Here is a 27,533-nt window from a genome sequence, read left to right as displayed (position 1 = left end):
TACTGTGATCTATGCATCTCTTTCATTTGGCTGTTCCTGACTTGCATCGTTTATAATAAGCCAGTAACAGTAACTGAAGTGCTTCCTGTGTTCTGTGGGCAGTTATGGCAAATTATCAAACCTGAAGAGTGGATTGTGGGAACGAACCCCAGACTTGAAGCCAGTTGGTCAGAAGTACAAGAGGCCCAGACTCCTCTGACTGCCATGTGAAATGGGGTGTGGCCCCATGGGACTGAGCCCTTAACCTGTGGTATCTGTGGTAACTCTGGGTCATCAGTGTCAGAAATGAATAAATTATAGGACACCCAGTTGGTATCCACAGAGAAGTGGAGAATTTCTTGGTGCAGAAAATCCACACATTTGGTGTCAAAAGTGTTATGGGTAGAGGAAACAAGTTTTCCTTTTAGCTACATACAGTGGGAATGTTATTAGGCACTGTACAGCCCCAAAAAGCTTATTCACTTGTTAGGGAGGTGAGACATAATTAAACATATAAAATGGTATATATGCAACAATTATATGGCACAGACTATGAGTGGAGGAGACATTTAGAAAAGGGCAATAGCACTGTGGAATAAAGTCAGCAGGAAAAATAAAATCAGCAGGAGGAAAATGCAACTTGGGCCCTACATTTGATCTGACTTTGGATAAGCCAAAAAGAAAAAGAAGGGCTTTTATAGAAAAGTAGGACATGTCTTGAGCACGAGATATAGGGTATGGGTTGATGGGTATGGAATCAGAGACTCAGAACCTTTATGAAAATCCCTAGTTAAGTGTAAGTTAAGATTTGTGGTGAGGTGAGACCAGGTTAAACAGGAGTCAAGTACAGCATGCATTAGCCTATATACTCTACCTCTTAAGATCTACATCAGATATATAGGGCTTAAGGCTTAATACTATTAGGAGTAATTATGTATCTTTTGGGAGATTTGCATGACATCCAGCTGAATCCTCTAAATCACACATTCATTTGAAACCTGTGCCTATCACAGATACACATTAGCATTTCTTACAGAGTTTTCATCTCCGCCATTTACCTGACACAGTGAATATTAAGGGACCAGTTAAGATAGCAGCAAACTGCTATTATGCAGCCAACTTAGCAACAGCGAAGAGACAATAACAAAAGGTTATCTAAACACATGTTGAGTAATGTGAAACCGAAGTAAAAGAATTGCTAGTGATCTACAGAGCTGACAATCGTCAAGATGGCCATTAAGACTATGCTTCTATAAAATTGTACACTGTCCCCACTGTCACTCTTTCTAAACCCTTTATCCTGAATTACTTTTTTCTTGTATTTATTACACCTTGACATAGTATTATTATTTAATCTTTTCCACTAGACTATAAAGGATTTTGCTTACTGGCTCAATACATTACCCCCAATATGTAGAGCAATGCCTGGAACATAATATTTCCTGAATGAATAAAAATCACAGTTGTTCAGAGACAATATATTTTTGTATAAATACTGGAGTTTTTCTATGTTCTTATATATGAAAAAATAATTTGCTCCAAGAATCTAAGAAATAGTGCTGCAGGGGCGCCTGGGTGGCGCAGTCGGTTAAGTGTCCGACTTCAGCCAGGTCACGATCTCGCGGTCCGGGAGTTCGAGCCCCGCGTCGGGCTCTGGGCTGATGGCTCAGAGCCTGGAGCCTGCTTCCGATTCTGTGTCTCCCTCTCTCTCTGCCCCTCCCCCGTTCATGCTCTGTCTCTCTCTGTCCCAAAAAATAAATAAACGTTGAAAAAAAAAAAAAAAAACAGTGCTGCAAAGAACAATAGATACTTGAGCAATGCATTAATTTTTCTAGTAAAATGGCAAACTTCACATACGTTCCTACTTCTATGATCCAAAAAATACCCTAAAAAGTAAGTAAAAAATGTAAACAGTTAACTAAAAAGGGTAATCTTACCATTCTACTCCATAATGACCGTATCTTTACTAAGGTTTAGTTAAAATATATAAAATTCTGATCTTCATCAATAAAAGATTTTAGAAAAAGGCACAGCAAAAACAGCAGAGATGATTCAAGTATCTGAAAATGAGATCTATACACAAAGCTAAGAGGACTGGAAATGTTTGGCCCAGAGAGGCAAAAGACTGAGAAGAGACTTTCACAAACTGTAAATACACAAAAGACTGTCTTCAAGGAATATGGCCCAACGTTTTCCAAACTCTTTTAAGAGGAAACTAATTTAAATGGGTTGTAAAGTGGATTTAATATATGAAAGAATTCATGTAAGACTCAACATATACTGAACTAAATGAGATATTTTGTATTAAGTGACTGAACAGTGAATGTGACCAAGAGCTATTTGGATGTGAAGGTGTAGGCTGTAAAATGTGTAGGTTTCTAATTTAAATTTCTAATTATAAAGATCACAAAGAAGAGCTTCTGGTCCCTAAAATACAGGTTATCCCTAAAAAGGTCTATGTTATAGTCAGTACCCCAATAATTACATCTTAAGTATCTGTGCCACTAAAGAAAATAACTGATACAAGAAAATTAAAATACTGCATGATCTGCCTGTATTCCAGGCTAGTACAGCAGCGAAGCATCCCTAATTACCTAGAAGTCAGCACACAGAAAATTATAATCTTGTTGGTCCTCAATAAATACAAAATACTTAGGAAAGAAAATAAAAATAATTTATAACTGTTAATGAATAGTTGCCATATAATACATTTATAAATTAAAAGATATGATCAATCCCCCAATAGTGAAACAGTTCTTTTTTTCCTTTCTTCTTTGTTTATTTAATTTATTCCATTATTCCAATGCTCATTAGTATTTCCATTACAGTATGGAAAAAGAGTAGAAAGACAAAAATGATAAATTAGCACATTTTTAGGAAATTCATGAACCGGGTTGGGGAAATAAAAACTTGAAAGGTGTTGAAATTACTTGTGATTATTCCTTCTCATTAACTAAATATAATGCTTATTTTACATCCTATCAAATTGATTTATGAAACCAAGTATCTGATAAGCTAAATGTAAGATGTAAACTTCTGGGGCACCTGGGTGGCTCGGTCAGTTAAGCATCCGAGTCTTGATTTTTGGCTCAGGTCATGCATGATCTTACAGTGTGAAACCAAGCCCCATGTCTGGGCATGGAGCCTGCTGAGATCTTCTCCCTCCCCCTCTGCCTGCGCTCCCTCCCTCTCTCTCAAAAACTGACTAAATAAAAATAATAAATAAAATGTAAACTTCTAGTATAAAACAAAAAATTCCTGGTGAGTTGATTCAACGTATGTTATGAACAAAAAACTTTCAATGAGCAAATTTCCTCAGTGCTACAACTTTTTACAATGTCATTTATCAGAGAAGCTTTAATATTCCACCCTAAAAAAAGATGATTAAAGGGGCACCTAGTTGGCTCAGTCGGTTGGGCATCTGACTTATAAATCTTAAAATTTTTAATCAACGTTTGCTAATCCTAGGATTCCTCTTCCATTTTATTTAGATATATGTGTGCTAGACAAAATAAATAAATGAAGCAGACTATTGCTTAAAATGTCACAAATCATGTAGAATATAATTTTTTTTCTCTTTTTTTTTTTAAATAAAAATAAAATGGGGGCACCTGAGTGGCTCAGTCAGGTGAGCATATGACTTTGGCTCAGGTCACGATCTCGCGGTTTGTGAGTTAGAGCCCCGCATCAGGCTCTGTGCTGACAGCTTGGAGCCTGGAGTCTGCTTCAGATACTGTCTCCCTCTCTCTCTGCCCCTCCCCTGCTTGTGCTCTGTCTCTGTCTCTTTCAAAAATAAACAAACATTAGAAAATAAATAAATAAACAAACAAAATAAAAATAAATAAAATGGAATGACCACTAAAAAATATAAGTCCTGGCAAAATAAAAATAAGCAATGTAATCAGAAAAGCTAGCACCCATATATAAAAGCAAGATTCCTCTCTACCTTCTAAGAACTATACAGAAAATAGCTAATGTTGCTGATTATCCATCCTATTGTCATTAAATATATATCCTTTTTCCTTTTACTTAAGACACTCTTCACTCCAATGGTTCTAGCCTATAGCAAGCATTGTTGGTTGGCTAATATAATATCCATTCCCTTCCTCTTGTCTGTCTCTAATACTGAAGCTGGCAAAACTAAATATTCACTGTCCATCCACCTTTCAACTAGAGTAAAGGAAAAAGAGAATGGTAATAAGAAAGATGAAAAACAATCCAACAGAATAAAAAAATGAGATTTTAAAAATCCAATATTTTAAGAGAAAGTAAGAGACACAGAAACATAAGAAGAACCAACATATGAAAAGCTGGCATCCCCAGAGAAGAAAAAAAAAAAGCAGTACAACAAAAGAAATACTAAAAACCATTACTGAAGAAACTTCAGAAATAAAAGTGGGCTTTTATGGTGAAAGAATACTATTCAAATGAGAAACTTTATCTAGAAAAATAAACACTTATGTATAACCAGTAAAGCACTTGGCCATTAAAGGGACAACATCCTTTACAGACATCCAGGCCAAAAACCACGTCTTTATAAAGGCAAAGAAAATCAGAAGATAATGGAATAACATATTTAAGGTACCTAGGGAAAGAAGATGAATCAAGGATTTTAAATCACATTGGTCTTTAAAAAGAAAATCTACAAACTGCTATTGTACATACAAAAACTCAAGGAATAATATTCCCATGAGTTCCTCTACTAAAGAATGAGTTCCAGTGGCGCCTGGTTGGCTCAGTCAGAAGAGCATGTGACTCTTGATCTTGAGGTCATGAGTTTGAGCCCCATGGTGGATGTAGAGATTACTTAAAAAAAAAAAAACAAAACAAAAAAAACAACATGCTCCAAATTATCAAGAAATGATCGGAGGAACTTTGACATAAGGATCGATGGTAAGATTAAATATTTTACCTGTAGAGCTAAGAACAAACAATGGGCATAAAGGTGACAGAATAGTAATATACAATTAGTTACATGTTCTAACCACATAGGTATTATACAATAATAAAAATATAAAGTTGGGGGAGAGGATGGAGAAGAGTGTATGGAAAGTAGAAGCTTTCAATTGTTATGCAAGTATTTACTGTGAAAGTAAAAGGATATTACTTTATGTTATATGCTAGAGAAGAATGGAAGTTAGGGAAGAGACTACTTAATCATTTCAGTATTGTTAATTCTAGGAAAGCAATAAACTAGCTACAAGAGAAAGAACCCAGGGTATCATATAAAGGTTATCAGCATAAAGGCAACAATAAGAGCAAAAATATACTTCTTCCCACATACCAAAAGTAATTATCTTTTAAGAAAACAAGGGGAGAGAAAAGAAAAACATACAGTTTAAAAAAACTGTGCTAGGTTCTGTGCAAACATTATCCCATTCAATCCTTAAAGAATCCTTATTTATCCCAGTTTCATAAAGGAGGAGGCAAAAGAGTTAAGCAGCCTAACTAAGGTCATATAGGTAGAAGAGTATCAAAACTATGATTTAAGTAGAGGTCTGTCACCAGAATCATTTTGATTTACCATGCTTTGTAATGATAATAATTCTCTTACTTGTTAGAATTTGTATATATAAACTTTTGTTACCTTTAACCAAGGCATATCTGTACCTGTATAATTACACTTTTAAAAACTCACTTATGAGGGCTAAAAAAGAAAAAGAATGGCCAGTTGAATTATTTGGAAGATTTGTTTTACTGGTGTTATAATGAAGCTAAAAAGGTATGAATTAAACCTCATTAAAAATTGGTATGTATTTATTTTAGGGCCATAGACTATATTTAGGAGAGGCAGTAAAGCTTTTAAAAATTAAGAGCAAGTACTTTGGAGTAATACTTGAGTTATAAACCTAATTCTGCCACTTACTATTTTTATAAACTTGGGCAGGATTCTTAATCTCTTCTAGCTTCATCTAAGCTTATCTATAAAATGAACAATATTATGGTGTTACCAAAAGGATTAGATAAGATGGGTATATAAAGCAGTTGCCACTATCTCTGAAACATGGTAAGTGCTCAGTAGTCATTTGTATTGCTCTAATTAGCTAATCATGATCAACAGTGTTATAAATGAGTACCATTGATCATATGTAGACACATACATTAAATTCTCTAGAAAAACCCATCACTGTGTTTGCCTGCAGATTTCAGGTCATTAATATTATTTTTAAAATATAAACATTATCTGAGGCATTAGGCAAGAATCCTTTGAACTTTTACTTTCTCCCTCAGAGCCTTGCTTATTTTAAAAAGTAAGTGCATCTAAATATTCTCAGAATATTTTAATGAGACATTTGGGGGAACAAAAATAAATGATCATAAAGACTAGATATATAAAAGCATGTGCAAAAGAAACACTAAACACATATGAGTATAGTTTATGGCTATAATGGAATCTTTGTTAACAGTTTGTAAGTATTGTAAGACAATCTACCCTGAATCCTATTCTAAAGAGTTCTAGTACTAAAGTATCAACTGAGGTAGTGTCAATGTGATTTTACTGAGTGAACTCTAGATGACATTATATTAAAGCCACATATTTGAGGGGGGGGGATGTTTAAATGAAGTAGTTAGAGCTAGACAGAAACAGGGAAGGTTTAATGGAAGAACTGATCCTGCCTACATAAGAAGTTTTTACTACCAATTTTCCAATGACTCTGAGGAGTGAACTGTCACACAATGGCATTTAGGTCAAGAAGACTATCCCTTTCTTAGTCTCAACTAAAAAGACATGCTCCAGAGAGACTTCTGAAATGTCAAAGTGAACTTGGTGAACTTGCTGACCCATAAAAACAACCCAAAACAATTTGAGCTGCATAAGAATAAGTGAATGTGAAGGTAGATCAGTAGAGATTATTCAGTTTGAGGGGCAGAAAGAAAAAAAGAATGAACAAAAAAGGAACAGAGCTTCAGAGATCTGAGGGACACCTTCAGTCATACCAACATACACACACATATTGGGAGTCTCAGAGAGGAGAAAGAGGAAGAAAAAATATCTGAAGAGGTAATAGCTAAAACCAACTCAAACTTGATGAAAAATATTAATTACACAAAAACTCTTACTGGAGCTCAATGAACTCCAAGTAGAATAGAGCCAAAGAGATCCACATCTACACAAATCATAATCAAAAGTGACAGAAATTAAAAACAGAAAATATTCAAAGCATCAAGAAAAAAACAACATCACACATATGAAGTCCTAAATAACAACTGACTTGTCATCAGAAAACAAGGGACACCAGAAGACCCGTGGGATGACATCTTCTAAGTGTTGAAGGAAAAGGGTAGTTAAGCCAAGAATTCTATATCCAGCAAAACTCTCCTTCAAAAATGAAGGGGAAATTAAAACATTCCCAGATAAACAAACACTGAGAGAATTCACTAACAGACCCGCTCTACAAGAAATACTAAAGGGTACCCCTCAGGAAGAAATGAAAGGATACCCACAAGAAGAAATAAAGAGCACAGGTAAAGGTAAGTACAGGTGAACCTTGAGTAATGCAGGGGTTAAGGGCACTGACCCTCCCCACCCCGACTCAGTCAAAAATCCACATGTAACTCTGGACTCCCCCTAAATTTAGCTACTAATAGCCTACTGCTGACAGCAAGCCTTACTGGTAACAGAACTGATTAACATGTACTTTGTATGTTATAAATATTATATACCGTATTCTTAAAACTTATGTAAGCTGGAGAAAAAATGTTAAGAATATCATAAGGGAGAGTGCAAACTGGTGCAGTCACTATGGAAAACAGTATGGAAGTTCCTCAAAAAAATAAAAATAGAACTACCCTACAATCTGGTGATTGTACTACTGGGTATTTTTACCCAAAGAATAGGAAGACACTAATTTGAAAAGATATAGGCACTCCTATGTTTATCGCAGCATTATTCAGAATAGCCAATTATGGAAGCAGACCAAGTGTCCACTGATAAATGAATACAGAATATGGATGAAGAAGATGTGGTATATATACACGATGGAATATACAAAATATATAAAAAAGAATGAAATCTTGCCATTTGCAACAACATGAATGGATCTAGAGAGTATAATGCTAAATGAAGTAATTAGAGAAAGACAAATACCATAAAATTTCATTCACATGTGAAATTTAAGAAACAAAACAACAGAACAAAGAAAATAAGAGACAAACCAAAAGACAGATCTTAACTATTGAGAACAAGCTGATGGTTGCCAGAGGGGAGGTGGATGGGGGGGATGGGTGAAACAGGTGAAGGGGATTAAGAGTAAACTTATCACAGTGAGCACTGTGTAAGGCACAGAATTGTTGAATCACTATACTGTATACCAAAAACTAATATAACACTGTAGGTTAAGTATACTGGAATTAAAATTTTTTTTTAATATTGTAAAGAAGAGATAATACATTTACAGTACTGTACGGTATCAAAAAAATCTGCACATAAGCAGACTCATGCAGTTTAAACTCATGATGTTCAAGGGTCAACCATACATAACATAAAAGCATAAATGAATTTTATTTATAACTCATTTATTCTACTGCTCTACAAGACAATCACATAAAACAATAATTACAAAATTGTATTGGTGGGCATGTGTAAAGATCTAATTTGTATGACAATACCACAAATAATACCACAAAGGAGGTGGGGGAGGGAATGGAGGTATATTGGACCAAAATTTTATATACTACTGAAATTAGTGGTATTCAACCAAAACAGATTGTTTTAAGATGCTAACTGTAATCCTCAGGGTAACTACTAAGAAAATAAAAAATACAGTTAAAAAAACAAGGGAATTAAAAATGGTACCCTAGCAAATACCTATTTAATATAAAAGGCAGTAATGGAGAGTAGAGAAACAAAAAGGCATACAACATATAGAAATAGCAAAATGGCAGATGTAAATCCTACCTTATCTGCAATTATATTAACTGTAAATGGATTAAACACTCCAGTCAAAAGGCAAAGACTGTCAAAACTGATTACAAAAACATGATCCAACTTTATCAAGACAAAATGTATATTCAAAGGAACTGATTAAAAGGAAAAGGACTGGAGAAGATATATCATGCAAACAGTAACCAAAAGAGAGCTGGAGTGCCTACACTAATAACAGACAAAATAAATTTAAGAAACCATCTAGAGTTATAATAAGGACAATACATACAAAAGATATAACAATTATAAACATAAGCAGCTAATAATAGGGCCCTGAAATACATGAAGCAAAACCTGACAGAACTAAAGAGAGAAATATAAAATTCAACAATAAGTTAGAAACTTTGTATCTTACTTTCAATAATGAGTAGAATAAAAGATTAAAAAAGAAAAAGAGGACTTGAATCACATTATAAACCAATTAGACCTAACAGATTTCTACAGTATGCTCTACCCAACAACAGAATACATTCTTCTCAAGCACACATGAAACATTCTCCAGAATATACTGTATGTGAGGCTCTAATACAAGCTTCAATAAACTTAAAAGCATTAAAAACATTCAAAGTATATTCTCCAACTACCATGAAATAATTAGAAATCAGTAACAGAAAGAAATGTGGCAATCACAAATATGTAACAAGTAAACACATTCCTTAGTAATACAGAAGAAATCACAGGAAAATTAGAATTTATTTTGAGGTGAATGAAAACAAAAACACAACTTATCAAAATTTATGGGAAACCTGTTAAAACAAAAACTTGTACGTGAATGTTCATAACAGTTCTCATTACAATAAGCCAAAACACCCATCAATTGATTAATGGATAAACAAAATATGGTATATCCAGAAAAGGAAATATCATTCAGTCATTAAAAAGAATGAGGTATGGACACAGGCAACAACACTGATGAACTTTAAAAATACTATGTTAAATAAAAGAATCCAGACACAGAAGGCCATATATGATACGATTTCATTTATATTAAATATTCAGAACAGGTAAAGCCATAAAGACAGAAGGTAGATTAGGAGTTGTCAGGAACTGTGAGAATAGGGGAATGGGAAGTGACTGCTAATGTGAATGGGGCTTCCATTTGGGGTGATAAAAAAGTTCTAGAACTAGACAGTGGTAATGGCTGCACAGCATTATGAATGGAGTTAATGCCACGAGTAGTACACTTTAAAATGGTTTAAATGATAAATGTTAAGTGTATTTTACCTCAAAAAAAGTGAAATACAATATTTTGGGGAAAAGAAAATGATGAGCAAACATACTAAAAGTCAAATGTTTTCCATAGACACTCAGATCTAAAAGAGAACAGCCATGATTTCAGCAGAATATCATAAATGTAAAAACTGTCAATATATAATTATGTTTCATACTTGTATGTGAGGCCAAGAGGCCTCAAGCGTGGGTTCATCCTCTTCTGGATCAAAATCTGGATTATCACTTGGAGGAAGAGTACGGAAGATGTTAGCACTGATCTGTAAAGAAAACGAATTTAGATTTATACTCTTTGTTGTACAACTAAACAATGTAAAATGAAATATTTTAAAGATAACTTTAAGAAAAAAGTTGTGACTATAAGCCTAGTTCAAAACCTGTAAACCTCATCAAGATATGAAGAAGTCAGGTATTTGTTTCTCTTTTTTCTATCCCATAACTATGACTTCTTCAAATGCCAACCTGCTAAAGATTACAGATTACCTCTGGATTCCTCTTCCTTAAATTACAAGTTGTTCTTTCCCAAGTTTTGCTTAAACGGAAAATAAAAAAAAAAAAAAAAAAAAAAGGGAGGAAGGGAATTCTGGGGAGAAAACCATGAAGTTCCTAAGTCTACCTATCCCTAACTTGATCCTTTTCATCTTTCTACAATTCCCTCTATATTCTAATCCAGCCATTTACTTACCTTACAATCCAAAAGAATTTGATAAAAGATCTCCATTCTTATACATACACACAACACTAAGGAAGAGGGGTAGGAGGGCAGAATACCCTCAGTGCTATTACGGACATAGTTTATAATATCCCACTGGTGATTTAATGTATTTCATCTATTCTGAGCCTTTTTAATTTTTATTTATTTTTTAATGTTTATTTATTTTTGAGAGAGAGAGAGAGAGAGAGCACAAGCTGGGGAGGGGCAGAAAGAGAGCGACAGAGAATCCCAAGCAGGCGCTGCACTGTCAGTAGAGAGCATTATGCGGGGCTCGAACTCACAAACCATGAGATCATGACCTGAGCTGAAGTTGTACACTTAACCAACTTAGCCACCCAGGTGCCCCTGAGCCTTTTTTTTTTTTAAACATATTAATCTCTCTAAAATCAGGATGCTGACTCTTCATTTCAGATTCAATGAAATACAATATTTAAAATTTCATCATTCACACTGTCTTAGCACCAAGGTAAACTAACACATCTTTGCTCTTTAGCAAAGGTTAGACTGTGGTGCTAATCTTTGAAGAATGATGAACAACTGAGAAACCACATGGTTTATTTAGCAAACACTTAAGGCCATACTATTAAGAAGTTGGTCACCTGAAATAAACTATCTGGGGAATAAAGGATGAGACAAGAGGTCATAGGTGGTGCAAATTTCCAACTATTCTTATGAAGTGGCATCTATGGTCAGCCAAATAACTGCTTCCAGTCAATTACTATAACCGTAAGACTTAGAAAGTAATAACCTAGAATTTAATCTGCTAGAACTCAAAGCCAGTACATGAGGGCAGAATAGTTTGACAGATATCAATTTCACAAAGAATGGCATAAAGTCACAGATAAAACATGAAAAGGAAATATATCCCATTCAGAGGGCATAATTTGCCTTTGAGATCATACTTATTATTGGCAGTAAAAGAAAAAGTTAACTTTGTTGTGCCACCAATAAAATTAACTATATATAACAAATATACATAAGAGCTTTATAGGGCCAACAGCATGAGTTGGCGTCATGCTTGTCTAGAAATTAAGTACCCAGAAGTTAAAAAACAAAAAACAAAAAAAGAAAGAAAGAAAAACACACACACCTTTTTTTCTTGGAGAAAGAAATTAAATCCCAGAATTTATTAGTATAGAATAAACTGACTCAAACATTTGAGTACTTCTGATATCTAAATATTTGAATACCTAAAATATTCAAGTCAATAACTTTAGGTAATCTTTATACCCAACATGGGGCTCAAACTCACAACCCCAAGATCAAAAGTCGCATGCTCTACCAACTGACTTAGCAGGCACTCAAGTCAGTAACTTTACAGAGATTAAAATAAAGTACCTTTTTCCAGGATCTTTAAAATTCCCGAATACAAACCATCTGATTTACCAATCAGTAAAATGGAAATACTGTTTTTTCCCCTGAACATATTTTAAATGATAAACACAAAACACAAAACAAAATGAGTTTATCAGTATTTAATACTTCTGTTTTCAAACTGTCACTTAATTTTTACAGTCTACTGAGAGTCTAGGAAGCAATCTGCATTTTGATTAATGTTCCTTGTATAGCTAATCTTTTAAAACTTCTTTAAGGAGCACTGGGTGTTGGATGTAAGCCAATTTGACAATAAATTATATTTTAAAAATAAAATAAAAAAATAAAAATAACATTAAAAAAACAAAAAAAAACTTCTTTAAGGCTTTTCATTTTTGAAAAAAAAAAAACAACACAAAAAAATCATCCCAAATTTTCTGGTGCAAATGCGATGAAAAAAAAACTCAACTAGTATAACGGGGCCAAATTAAACTTTCCTACACAATTTGTTCTTCCCCCAGAACATATATTAGCCAAGGGGAAGGAAATGAAGACAACTACAAATTATACTTGTTATAACCTTCTATACCCTGGTAACATCTAAGCTTCAATTATGTATTCAGTGACTCTCTAATTACTCCGACTACATTTTTTGTATTTTGGTACTATGCACCAAAATACAAAAATCGCAAATCCTAAACAAACTTTACTGTTTGATGGAGAATAAGGTTGAATTATTAGTATCCTAAACAACCTTACCTTAATAAAGTTGGCAGTAATCTATTCTTCAGAGACTTCATAAACTTAGTTATTTACCTTTTTAAAGGTCCTGAGTTTTTATTAAAATTCAAGTGCTATTGAATCTATAAATATATTAAAATAGTCTAAATAAATACATTTTTTAAGACCTGACTCCTTTACCTACCCTGCTGAAATGTGGAGTCCAATAGTTTTTCATTGGTCTTCTCTCTCTGCACTTTAGACATCCTCCCTTAGTGACAATTCAGCTCTATGACAATCACCTATCAATCTGTATAATCTTAAACCTACATGTTTCTCCTAAGCTCTGGATCTGCACTATGCAATATGACAGCCACCAGCCATTGAACTATTATAAGACAGCATCAGTGGAATGAATGGATAATCTTTCAAATGGACTAGTTAAAAAACATTGAGTACACTGATTATTGTATATTTATTAAAAATCAGTCTCAGTAATTCAAAATTACACCTCAGATCTTACTTGAATTTATAGAAATCTGAGGAACTTAAGTCTAGAAGGCTTACCATTTTTACTATATCAGAATACGCTGATTCAACAATTACACCACGATTAGTTGAAACATACTCAACCAGTTCATTCAGTGTTGCCCTTTTAATTTCTTTGCTCTTCAAGTCTGAAACAGAGTCCATGAAATCAAACAGTATACAACACTGCTGCAACTTCTGACAGAAAAGCTCTTGTTGTTCATTGGAAGTGGCATCTATAAATAAAAATAAAGAAAAACTTAGAAATAACCTACTCAGAAATTACCTTTAATAAGCTTATTAATTTTATAGATGCTATTCACACACATAAAATAAAAAAACTTCTCTCAAGAATCTAGTGAAGAAAAAAAAAATCATGAGAAATTCACCCATCTAATCTCATCATTCATGCCAGAAACCAGGATCCACAATGGACTTTTCTTCCTCTCTTACTACCCATAATCAACCATTATATGTTATTGATTCTGTTTAACATATCTGGAATCTACCCTTTTTTTGGTCATTCTCACTGCCATTTTAATTATCCTCACCTTCCATCATCTAAATTACAGCAATGATATCCTAACTACTCCTCTTGCCTGGTCCCATAACTACTACAACTCCTGATTTACCTTCTAAACTACCTCAAAAGCTAAAAATTGTGCTAAACAGAAAATCAATCTGATCACACTCAATACTTTTCAATGATTCTCCAAAAATTACAAATTGAAACTCAAACTTGTGTACAAAATTCAGCTGCCTGTTGTCAACAATCAACTCTCAACACTTTGCAGCATGTAACCCTTTGGTTAAACCATATTCCCTCGACTTGTGAGATTTTACAATTTCCTTTGCCTGGAATGTTCTTTTCCCACATTCCCACCCTGGGAACCCTCCCCATTTATTAAGTTTCAGCAGAAACATATTCCCCTCAGAAACTCTAGGACACTAAAGCTAAATTGGTTAATCCCCTTTTACCCAAATGTATCTTAGGTTTGTACCTAAGTTACCTACTGTAACATTTTTTGTTCTATGTGGCAATTATGTTTTACATGTACAACATTCCTAGACTGCAAGGCCCCCAAAGACGGGAAACAAGTGTTATTTTTATCTCTATCTCTGTCTGTCCCTCTCCCCACACCCCACCACCTCTTATATCTAGAACAGTATCTGGCACACAATAGGCATTCAGTAAATGTTTCTTGTTTTATTTTCTACTTATTTACAAAACTATGGACACATTATATTGATTTGAGTCTAACATATGTATTAAATCCTTTTGTTTCCAACATTCAAAAAACAACAAAATTTCAATTCTGAACTTTCACATCTGTAAACAAGGACCTTCAATTAGCTCAATTATTTAAGTTTCTTAATTAGGGGGATTAAATTAAAAAAAAAAACCTCATATGCACCTACTTAATATACTTAATTTGAAAAAGTAGAAGATGAATAATACCTCTGCTTTTTGTAAGCTTCCCAATTACGCTAAACTTGTTAGATTGGGTATGTGTTACACACTAGAGAAGGGGTGATTATTTGAGCTGGAAGAATCCTTCTCAACTGATACTGTATAGGAAATCCCCATACGTTTTTTTCAGTTTCTCAGTAATACCTTTATCTATTTGTAAAGATATCTATATCCTCATTGTATAACTTTATATGTTTTTAATTTTTTTTAAATTATTTTTATTTATTTTTGAGAGGCAGAGAGAGACAGAGCGCAACTGGGGGAGGGCAGAGAGAGAGGGAGACAGAATCCGAAGCAGGCTCCAGGCTCTGAGATGCCAGCACAGAGCCTGACGTGGGGCCCAAACTCACGAACTATGAGATCATAACCTGAGCTGAAGTCGGATGCTCAACCGACTGAGCCACCCAGGTGCCCCACTTTATATCTTTATTATAACATATATTAGATCTTTATGTATAATTATACATAAAGATTATACATAAAGATTATACATAAAGATTCCCCATTATACTGATGGGGAATATAGGGAAATAGGTGTCGTACCTTTACAAGCTAACTCAGTTCTGACAGAGTTTTTAAAATATTTTTAAGCTATTTTTTCCTTTTAATACAAAAACTCATACAATATCCCATTTCACTATGTGGTCCAGCCCTAACTAATTCTCCTTTTCCTCCCACTACCAACTCAACAGGAAATCACTGCCTTTCTTGTTCCTCAAAGGCCATGTGTCTGCTCAAACTCTTCCCTACCTGATATACCTTACCAGATTTCCTCCCCTATGTTTCACTCACCCTCCAAGAATAAAATTAAATCTCACATTCTCCACAAAATTTCCCTTAGGTAGTAAGTAGGTCAGAACACAGTGATCCCTCCCTTCTCTGAACATCTACAGTACTCAGTCTCAATCATAGAGTTGAGTATGCATTATGTTTAAGTCTGTATTTAATGAGTATTTCTTTTATCACCCACCAAAAGATTTCAGATTCCATAAAGGCAAGGATCATTCACTGAACAAGTTTTCTTTTTATTTCTTTTATATCATAGTGTAGGGTATATAAGAAGTCAACAAACATATATTTGATGCTTGAAAAAAACTCTTAAATTTGCGGAATAAAGACTATGCACTGAAAAACAGGCTACAGAATTAAGTTCAAAATTTCTGCTGGATATCAAAAGTGGTATCAATAAATTACTACATCATGTCTATGCTTAAGAATTTATAGTAATGACCATTTTTATCAACAACCTACCTTGATGGTGATTTAAATGGATTAAACGAGATAATGATCATGAAGTTGAGTGAATATATTTCAAAGTTGGAATAAAAAAGGAGAAGCCTCTGGCTAACATGTTAGAAGACACAAATGATTTTTAGGACTGGTAAATAGTAGTAGATTCAGCAATATGTTACAAAAAGAAGTTTCATTTTCTGGGCACCTAACTCATAAGAGTCTTCTCTATAGAAAAATTGGTGTTTTTCATAGCTTCTCCATTCAGTAATCCATTTCTTAACTTAAAGATTTATTTGAATTTATTTTTTCTTCTCCAGTATTTTATCTCAGCATTACCTAATGCTTAAACAGGATAGGTCACATCTGGATCTTCCCAAACATTAGAAATATTTAGAAAAGTTAACATTTCAACTCCTTTGGCTCTGAGTTAAAATAGACATTTCCAGTCCTCAATTTTTTTTAGGTATTAGAGAAAAGAAAAATCCTTTCCCACCTAACCCTAACTTAACTTTCAAAACAGTCCTTAGTTCTGGGGCACCTGGGTGGCTCAGTTGGTTAAGGGTCCAACTTCGGCTCAGGTCATGATATCACAGTTCGTGGGTTCGAGCCCCACATCTGACTCTGTGCTGACAGCTCGGAGTCTGGAGCCTGCTTTAGATTCTGTGTCTCCCTCTCTCTCTCTGCCCCTCCCCCACTCATGCTCTGTTTCTCTCTCTCTCTCCTTCAAAAATAAACAAACAGGTAAAAAAGATTTTTTTAAATAATAAAAACTTCTAACTTAGTTCTGAAAGTTAGAGATGACTTCCTGTCTTCAAGGGATTACAAACTGCTAGGTACATGACATGCAACATCTTTACGTAGATTAAAAACATTTTTATAATGGTTATCCTAGTAAGAAAAGATGATTACGGTTTTCATCAAGAAGCTATGAAATAGGGGCGCCTGGGTGGCTCAGTTGGTTAAGCGGCTGACTTCGGCTCAGGTCATGATCTCGCGGTTTGCGAGTTCGAGCCCTGCGTCGGGCTCTGTGCTGACAGCTCAGGGCCTGGAGCCTGTTTCAGATTCTGTGTCTCCCTCTCTCTGACCCTTCCCCGTTCATGCTCTGTCTGTCTCAAAAATAAATAAACGTTAAAAAAAAAAATTTTAAAAAAAAAGAAGCTATGAAATATATTGTACTTGTTGATGTTTATTATGTCCCAACTCAGGTGTCTCTACAAAACACAATTTACACTGAATTTTCTAGTAAGAAAAAAAAAAGCAGAAAATATATTTCAATAAGTTGAAAAAAGATCAGACTATATTCTGGCTATACTTCATAAATATGAATGACAACTTGTGAGAAAAAGAACGTGTAATAATTCTCTTTGCTAATGTAAAAAGTGCTGACAAAATCTATATCGGTGACTTTATACTTTAACTTCACCATTTATAAGAATGCTTCCAAATGAAGTCTGTTATACTCAATGATATTTCAGTTTGGCAATGTCTTAACATTTAGGCAGTAATGTCATGTATTGTTCGAACTTAGTTATTTTTACTGGGCTAATGTTAATTATCCATTCGCCATTTTCAATGTGGATAATGTCCATTCCGATTCCAATGGTGATAGCTTTTTTCCTTAGGATTCTCTATCTGCAATATTCACTGATGTCTTCTATGAGAATTTCACTTAGTGGTTTAAAAATAAAAACACCTGCAGAAACATACAAGTTCACAGGAAAAATTCAGAACACCTTAGAGTACTACGCCATACAGCAACTGGAATGATAGATGCACACACTGTTAACTGTTACACATCATCCTGAGTACAACACAGTATTTGCTTAGTCAACTTGAAATTAATTACACAAGAGACCCCAAATTTTTGCTCCAGCAGTTTAAAGCAGGTCTTCTTGAAATAATAACATGTATCCATTTTTTTTTAAAATTTCATTTAGAGAGAGAGAGAAAGTGCAGCGAGCATACACAACCAGGGGAGGGACAGAGACAGGAGAGAGGATCCCAAGCAGGTTCCACACTGTCAGTGCAGAGCCCAATGGGGGGCTCAATATCACAAATGGTGAGATCATGACCTGAGCCAAAGTCAAGAGAAGTGCCCCTGACATGTATCTATTTCAAGTGGATTATTAATTTCTTCTAAAATTTGTAAATAAATCAGGAACAAATAAAGGATGAGTATTTAAGATCCTGGTGACTGCCATTTAAATGAAGAGAAAAACCAGTCCTATTCATAAATCTTTTCGTATATTTTGGTCTCCCTAAGTATTTACTTGGGAGCAATTCAGACTAGAAATTATTACCAGTAATTATTATCATAGTGTATCGCGTTCAACAGTTTTAAATGCTTTAAGTCTTTAAATTGTCAAAGAAATTTGATTACAATTTAAAAATATTATGACCTAAAAAAATATTATGACCTACATTTATCTCTTCAAAAATATCAGAGAACTAAGGATTTCCTAAAAGTGCTCTTTACTAAGTCCCCAATAAAACAAGCTCTGCATGAAAATTATGGAAGATCTGGGGCGCCTGGGTGGCTCAGTTGGTTGAGCGTCCAACTTCAGCTCAGGTCACGATCTCGCGGATCATGAGTTCGAGCCCCGCGTCGGGCTCTGGGCTGATGGCTCGGAGCCTGGAGCCTGCTTCCGATTCTGTGTCTCCCTCTCTCTCTGCCCCTCCCCCGTTCATGCTCTGTCTCTCTCTGTCTCAAAAATAAATAAAACGTTAAAAAAAAATTAAAAAAAAAAAGAAAATTACGGAAGATATAAGAAAAACTGCACGAATCAAAGAATTATTTAAAAACAGATGTGCTTTTTGCCTTGAAAAATACATAATTGGTTTAAACTTGCCTGGAAGATGAGTTTTTCAAATGCATCTTAACTCTCTTCATTTTGTTATGACTGAAATTTGATCCCACTAAAAAATTTTCAGTACTGTAGAAGTCTTAGGCAGAAGGAGAATCAACACAACTCTAGGGAAGGGAGGCATTTAATCTTTGAAGAATTATTAATACAACTTTGAAAACTCACAAAAGCCCTATCAGGTTTCCCTATTTATCTCTAAATGCTTAAGTTTTTTTTTCAACACCCAACATGAAGATGTATCTGACTCACACTTTAAGAAATGTTGCTCTAGGGGCACCTGGGTGGCTCCAACAGTTAAGCATTCGGCTCTGTGCTGACAGCTCAGAGCCTGCTTGGGATTCTCTTTCCCTCTTTCTCTGCCTCTCCCCTGCTCTCTCTTTTTCTCAAAATAAGTAAATAAATAAACTTAAAATAAAAAATCGGAAAAAAAAGAAATACTGCTCTAGAGAACTGTTTATCAAGGTGTGAATGGCAATCTACTTACTGCTGGGTAGTAAGATCATTTTAGTGGGTCATGACTAGAATTTTAAAATATATATAAAATATCAACGTGTCTCAGTATGAGTACTGAGTAGTAAAGTAAAATGTGTTTTTTTTAAAGTTGATTTATTTTGAGAGAGACAGAGATAGCACGAGCGGGAGAGGGGCAGAAAGAGAAAAGCCCAAGCAGGCTCCATGTTGCCAGCATGGAGTCTGACACAGGGCTCAATCCCACAAACCATGAGATCATGACCTGAGCTGAAACCAAGTGTCAGACACTTAACCGACTGAGCCACCCGGGTGCCCCCTGTAAAATGTGTCTCTTATTATAGTTTGCAGTCAAAAAAGGTTTGAAAACGACTGCTTTACAACATGTACTCTAAGAGGGCACACTACAAAGCATGTCCAAGATCACAAAATAAATCTGTAATGCAAACAGGATTCAAATCACCTAGAATGCAAGAAAAAGTACATATAAGACCACAGTCTTTGAAATATCTATCAACTGTTCCTCTAATAGCTATATTCTAAATCCTTACCCACTTACAGATTCACAATGTATATTAGTTAAAGATGGCAAATTTATCTCTTCCCTTTCATTCTAAAATAAGACTGGGGCACCTGGGTGGCTCAGTGGGTTTAGCCTCCGACTTCCGCTCAGGTCATGATCTCAGGGCTTAAGAGTTTGGCCGCGTATCAGGCTCTGGGCTGACAGCTCAGAGCTTGGAGTCTGCTTTGGATTCTGTGTCTCCCTCTCTCTCTGCCCTTCCCCTGCTCACACTTGCTCGCTCTCTCTCAAAAATAAATGAACATTTAAAAAAATTGTTTAAATACAACTAAAAAAAACCCACAACAGAATATAGCTCTGTGTGTGTGTGTGTGTGTGTGTGTGTGTGTGTAAACCCACAATAACAAAGAGAAAGAATGGGCCTTTAGGCAAAAGACTTCAACAAATTTCTGGAAAACTCAAAGTACATGAAGAAGTGGTAACTGACAAAACCAAAAAGCAGGAAGCCACATTCTAGAATAAACAGGGAATTACAGATAAGGTTCCCACAGAACTCTGGATTAGAAATACCTGGTGAAATAGAGGATGGGATTAAGACATGAGCTGAAAATAGGAGATTATATAAATCTGCATGTACTGAACAGTCTACCATCTCAATCCAAAAGTCAGTCAAGCATTCATGCTCCAGGCCAAAAAAAAAAAAAAAAAAAAAAAAAAAAGAAAAAAGGGTGGGCAAAGCAACTCAATTGTCCCAGAGAAAAATTCTAGCTTTTACTAGTTAGTTCCCTGACCAATTACTCTAAACAAAAGCAGGCAGTGAGTGAACCTCCATCCAACTTCTAAAGTGATTTTTTAAAATTCACTAATTTTAATAGAAAATAAAGGATCACCAGACATTCAAGTAAAGCCTTGAAACATGAAAGAAAACTAAATAAACAAAAAAAAGAGGCCAAACAATGGGTTAATTTAGCATATCACTTTGAAATTTCAAATGCCCAGGAGAAAAGACTGAACGCTTTCAAATTAAAAAAAAAAAAAAAAAGTTGGGGTGCCTGGGTGGGTCAGTTGGTTGAGCACCTGACTTCGGTTCAGGTCAAGATCTCCAGGTTTGTGAGTTCCAGCCCCGCGATGGGCTCTGCTGACAGCTGGGAGCCTGGAGCCTGTTCTGTTTCCCTCTCTCAGCCCCTCCCTTGCTTACACTGTCTCTCTTTCTCTCTCAAAAATAAATAAAAAAAATTTTTTTTAATTAACTCACAAAAGAACCAGAGACAGATATCCAAGATGACGCAAGAAGATAATGGGGCTATATCATTCAAATTCTAATGCCAATCTAGAACTGTGTTAACTAGCCAACAATCAATAAAGTATAAGGATTCAATAAAGGCATTTTCAGATATAAAAACACTTGGAAAACTTAGCACCCTCACAACCTTTCTTAAGAAATTACCTGAGGACATGATGCAGCAATAAAGGAAAAAGAGAAAAAATGGAATCCAGGAATAGGGGAAAACAATCCAGAAAAGCAATTAAGTCCTAGAGAGCAACTGAGCCATTCAGAACAGGAGGAATAAAGCCTTATGAGAGTTTTGCCTACAGGAAGATCAACAGGATATCATATTGCATGGAAAACTGAAGGAAAACTTAAGAGTATGTTAAAAGTACAAGGAAAGAAAAAGAGACACAATTAGAAACTCCAGTTTCTAAATACTTAAAAAAAACTGTATAAGGAAATGTAATTACATTATGTGGCTCTGAAGCCTATATAGTCAACAACATAAGCCTTCACTCACTTTCAACTTTAAGAATTACAATTTACAAAAATCTTAACTGTGGTACAGAAAATGTTACCAACCTTAAAAATGTAATAATGTAAAGATGACTAAGGTTGAGGGTGAAAGAAGAGGAGGAGAAAGTGAGTGGCACCACCTTTCCAACTTCATTTCCCATTATGCCCGCTTTTATATCCCATGTTCCATTTATAATGATACCTGAAGTTTCCTGTTTTACGTGCACTGGTTGGAATGGACTCTACCATTCTCATTCTTCATCCTCTTCAGAAGCAAATAAAGTCAGTGCTTACCTAAACACTAACCAATGAGAAAAAACTTTAGCCAAAGGATTTCAAGTCTACCGGAGCCATCAAACACGACTATCTCCCCTGCTATGAGAGAACTAAGATATTTTTGCCTAATACCATTATTTATAAAATTTCCTTTGTTCTAATTTCATGCTTAGCAAGTGTAGTAGTTTTAAATTTTGTCCACAGGGGCGCCTGGGTGGCTCAGTCGGTTGAGCGTCCGACTTTGGCTCAGGTCATGATCTCACGGTCCGTGAGTTCGAGCCCCGCGTCAGGCTCTGTGCTGACAGCTCGGAGCCTGGAGCCTGTTTCGGATTCTGTGTCTCCCTCTCTCTGACCCTCCCCTGTTCATGCTCTGTCTCTCCCTGTCTCAAAAATAAATAAAAACGTTGAAAAAAATTAAAAAAAATTTTTTTTGTCCACAAATTATCTAACACCCCTCTCTTCAAAACGTGTTTATTTCTCCTATGAAATGTGGGCTAGACTTAGTCACTTGCTTCTAGGGAACAGTTTCAGTACTGCAGAAGTGAAGCTACGTGACTTCCAACTAAAGGCCATAAAAGTGAGACTATGTGACTTCTATGACTGGTTCTTTCTAAAAAGAATCAGAGTCACAAGAGGTCTCATGTTTCATAGAATAACCTATTTGAGAAAAATAATGCCTATGTAGTTGGGTATATACTCTGGTTGACTACACTAATTCGTCTGATATTAGCAAACTTTGTAAAAATTTTTTGAAGATTAAATTAGAATCTTTAAGAAAATGTGGTGAAAAAGTTTTAACTATACTCTTTAGTGTCAGTTTGTAAAACTTATTTAGGAAAACTGTACCACTAAATCATATACAGTACAAATGTAAATTAGCTAAGTTCATGACTTAGTAATAAATGCCAATTTATTAATTTGTGATGGGAAATTATTCCTCCATGTACCATATTAGAATATTCCAGTTATGTGTTCCTTAGGCAGACCTACAGGAGAAGCCAGATCATTATCAGAATGATGTCTGGTGTTTTAATTTTCTATTGCTTAGTAACAAATCATTCCAAATTTAGTGGCTTGAAACAATAATTATCTATCACAGTTTTTTTAAGTCAGAGATTCAGACAGAACATAGCAGGGACAACTTATCTCTGTTCCATGAAGTCTAAGGCCTCAGCTAGAAAACTAGAAAACTTAGAGGGAGAAATCTGTGAAGGCTAAATCACTCGTATATGTGTTGATAGTTAATTCAGGCTTTTGAATGAAGGTCTAGCAGGGGCTAGTGCCAGAAACACCACATGTGACCTCTCCATGTGGCCTAACCTTCCTCACAATATGTTGACTGGGTTCCCGGGGCAAGTAATTTGAGAGATCTAACAAAAGACAAGAAAGACTTTTATGAAGACAATTACAAAACTTTTATGAAATATATAAAAGAAATAAATAACAGAGATATAGAATTATTCATGGATGAGAAGACATCTTCCTCAATCTATACAGAGAAAGCATTTTGGATTGTAACATGATGCTGCACTCAATTGACAGAGTGTTTTGTTGGAACCTGAAGAGTTGCTCTTAAAATTCATCAGGAAAAATGAAGAGCCAAGAATAGCCAAGCTGATATTTAAGATGAAGAAGGGAAGACTAACCTTACTACATATAGTGATTAAAACTACACGACTTGAGACAGGAATAGACAAAAAGACCACTGGAAAAGAAAAAAATAAGGTACCTAGGAATATACTAGGGTACATATACAGAAGATTAATATATAATAGAGTTGGGTTTTTTTAATGTCAGTAGTGAATTTTTTAATTTAATAAATTATGGTAGGACCATTGGTTATTCATATGGAAAAAAAAATTAGATCCCTCCTTCACACCATTTATAAAAATTAATTCTTTTAGAGAACTAAAAGACTAAACGTGACTAGGTAAAGTGTGAAATATTTAATTTTATAACCAACTGTGGACTGGCATCCAGAATTCACAAAAGAACATCTATAAATCAATAAGAAAAAGACAAATCTATAGAAAAGAGCACATGAAACATAAATGATCAATAAACATATGAAATGACATTCAACCACACTGGAAAGCAGAAAAATGTTAATATGTATAAACCATACATATGAATTTACGTGTGAAATACATCACTCCATACCCATTGGATTCAAAAATAACAAAAAGTGTGGGCAACACTGCTGCTTCCAGCAGGCTAGACTTTCCACTGTAACATACTAAAAACTGGAGAAAATATGTGAAATAACTGTTTTCAGATGCTGGAAAACACGCAATATGGGACTGTGATCCTTAAGAGAAGGGAAACAGAGTGAGCCCACAATCACATAAGTTCTCTGTTAGCACTTTCCAGACTGCACCATAGGGAGAAGACTCAAAATAGCAAACAGGCTTGCTGAGCTAAATACAAAGTGGAAATCAGGGCTAATGAAGTGGCTGGAATCTACAGGTTAAAGTACTAGAGAGAAAGGAACTATACAGAGAAGGAATTTCTATTATTCTACTTACATTGAAGTGATGATACAACTTGTTTCTTTTGCTTACATAGCAAGTCATTGTTGAATGTAAAAGCTATCCTGGATTCTGGCATGAATCCCACATGATCATGATGTATCATCCTATTTGTATGTTGCTAAATTCAATTTGTAAATATTCTGTATAACATTTTTGCATCTTTGCATTTTGTTGTTGTTGTAATGTCCTTGTCAAGGTTCTTTTTTCTTTTTTCTTTTTTTTAGTTCTCAAGTTAGATAACATACAGTGTAGTCTTGGCTTCAGGAGTAGAATCTAATGATTCATCACATACATATAACACCCTGTGCTCATCCCAACAGTGCCCTCCTTAATGACCATCACTCATTTACCCCATTTGTCATAGTTCTTAATTATGATTCAATTAAGTAGGTATAAGACTTGTTTAGATTTTTGTTTCTTCTTGTGTCAGTTTCAGAAAGCTGTTTATTTCAAGGGATTTTCCCAATTCCTTTAAGTTTTCAAACGTATTGGCATGATTATATATTTGAAAGCTATAAATTCCTAGATAAAAGAAAGGTACTAATTATTACTACAAAAGAAGCTAAAATTTTAGTCTACAGGAAGTTCAACTTCTAGCAAGACAAGGTAAAAGCTCCACAGACCTGCACTCCAGTGAAACAGATGAAAATAATTTTTAAACCTTGAAAGCTTCTGGAAATGGCCCTAAGGTAAGCAGCAAATGAGGAAACATCTATCCAAGAATACTTATGAAAATTTATTGAGAACGGCAAGAATGTGTGGTATCTGAACAAAGTGCCTCTCTCCTCTCGGCTTAGCTAAGCAGAAACTCCACTCTGGAGGGAGGCAGCCAAGAACACAAGGACCCCTTTACTACCAGATCTTGATCAGGCAGCTTTCCTTAGGTGAGGAGCATGATGTTGGCATTTCTCACCCTGCCCACAACTACCTATTACTGAGTTTAAGTTCTGGGCCAGTGCAATTGAGAAGAAGGGCTCCCTTCTTTTGCCCAACTTCCACTCACGGACAGAGGCTCTACCCCTGGTGCAGCACCACTGAGAATACTGGGGCTATCATTATCTCAGTCCTAGCCTATAGGTGCTTCCATGCTGGAAGAGGCAAGCCAAAAAGATCTTAGGCTAATGCTCCTTCTCCACCTTCTGCTCAGCTCCTGAAGTAGGGTGTCATTCAGAGAGAAGCATGCCATTGTCCCTATCCCCAGCTCCAGAGTCCTAACTCAAAAAATTTGCCTGGGGGGCGGGGGGGGGGGGAGCAAGACATAAAACAGCTGTTATGTCTCTTCCCAAAGGAAATGACTTCTTTTGCAACACAGCATAGAAAAGTTCAAGGTTAGGGGTGTCCTCAAAAACAGTGGGGGTTATAGTGAATGGCAATGGGAAGATTTGTAAATTCACTGAGAAAATAGGCTTTAGTCAGCTAGTATGCAGAATACCAGGGAAAGAAACAGCTTGGAGGAGCACTCTGGTGTTAGAACAAATATCAGACACTGACCTCAGGAACTATTCCTTCCAAAAAGCCTGAATTTGACTAGATTAGTCAGAAAAAAATTAGAACAATTTATGCCCCAGAGCATTGTTGAGAACAATTAAACAAGCTGGAAGTCACTGGAATTTAAAGCTGGGGGTGTTGTTAGGAAAACATAAAGAGAGCCCTGTCAAAAGCACCTTCATCTCAGGGTGACTACTGGCATACCTAAAGCTGCATCCTCTAAGGAACAATATTAGACCCAGTCACTAAACAAGTAAGTGACAACAATAAGCTCTGAGGGGTGGGACAAGTACCCAGTATTGTACTGCTATAATATATTAAGTACATTATCTAAAGTGTTCAGTTAACAACAACAAAAAATTTACAAGATACACAAAGAAACAGGAAAGTATGTCCCATATACCAAGGGGAAAAAAGAGAAGGCAATAGAAACTGCCTATGAGAGCAACCAAATGTTGGATTTAAGAGAAAATGACTTCAAAGCAGCCATTATAAATATATCCAAAGAACTGAAGGTAACCATCGCTGAAGAAGATATGACAATGTCACATCAAATAAAGGATGTCAATAGAAACAGACTTTGCAAAAAAAGAAAAAGAAAGAGAGAAACAAGAAGATTCTGCATTGCCAAGTACAATAACAAAATGAAAAACTCACTAGAAGGACTCAACTGATGTGAATTGGCAGAGGAAAGAACTAGGGAAGTTTGAAGATAAATTGATACAGACTATGAAATCTGAATACAGAAAAGGAGGTGAATAAAAATGAACAGAACCTCAGGAACACCTGGGTGGCTCAGTTAGGTGTCTGACTCTTGATTTCGACTCAGGTCATGATCCTATGGTTTGTGAGAATGAGCCCCACATTGTGCTCTGCACTGACAGTACAGAGCCTGCTTGGGACTCTCTCTCCTCTGTCTGTCTCTCCCTCTCTCTGCCCCTCCCCTACTCATGAATGCTCTTTCTCTCTCAAAATAAATTTTAAAAACATTTAAAAAAATGAACAGAACTTCAATCTGTGGGACACCGTGTACCACATGCACATAAAAGGAGAAAAAAGAAAGAAGCAGAAAAAAATATTTGAAGAAATCATGACTGAAACTTCCCAAATTTACTGAATAACATTAAGCTGCATATCCAGAAAGCTCAACAACTCTAAGAAGGAAAAATACAAGGGAGATTCACAGATATACCATAAAAGTGCTGAAAGTCAAAGACAAGGAGAAAAATCTTGAAAGCTGCAAAAAAAAAAAAAAACTAGTCACTTACAAGGGCTAACATTAATGGTTAATTTCTCAGTAGAAATAGTAGAGGCTAGAAAACAGCAGAGTAACATATTCAAACTGCTCAAAAAGAACAAATAAAATAACCTGTCACCCCCAAATCCTATATCCAGCAAAGCTATCATTCAAAAATGAAGGCAGGGGCACCTGGGTGGCCCAGTGAGTTAATTGTCATGATCTCATAGGTTCATGAGTTCGAGCC

The 27,533-nt window shown here is 35.4% G+C and overlaps 1 protein-coding gene across 1 annotated transcript in view; it reads right to left on the bottom strand.

Annotated features, from left to right (window-relative positions):
- PPP2R5A (protein phosphatase 2 regulatory subunit B'alpha) overlaps positions 1-27,533 on the bottom strand; it is a 66,407-nt gene that overhangs the window by 18,980 nt on the left and 19,894 nt on the right. The window contains exons 2-3 of the mRNA XM_040446397.1: positions 13,452-13,648; positions 10,294-10,395 (exon numbers count right to left, since the gene is read on the bottom strand). Of these exons, the coding sequence (XP_040302331.1) occupies positions 10,294-10,395; positions 13,452-13,648 (299 nt within the window). The remainder of the gene's footprint in view (positions 1-10,293; positions 10,396-13,451; positions 13,649-27,533) is intronic.

This window comes from Herpailurus yagouaroundi, unplaced genomic scaffold (genome assembly GCF_014898765.1).
Source record: "Herpailurus yagouaroundi ecotype Mexico unplaced genomic scaffold, PumYag 195, whole genome shotgun sequence".
Lineage (NCBI taxonomy): Eukaryota > Metazoa > Chordata > Mammalia > Carnivora > Felidae > Herpailurus > Herpailurus yagouaroundi.
This window is presented reverse-complemented; position numbering and strand designations above follow the sequence as displayed.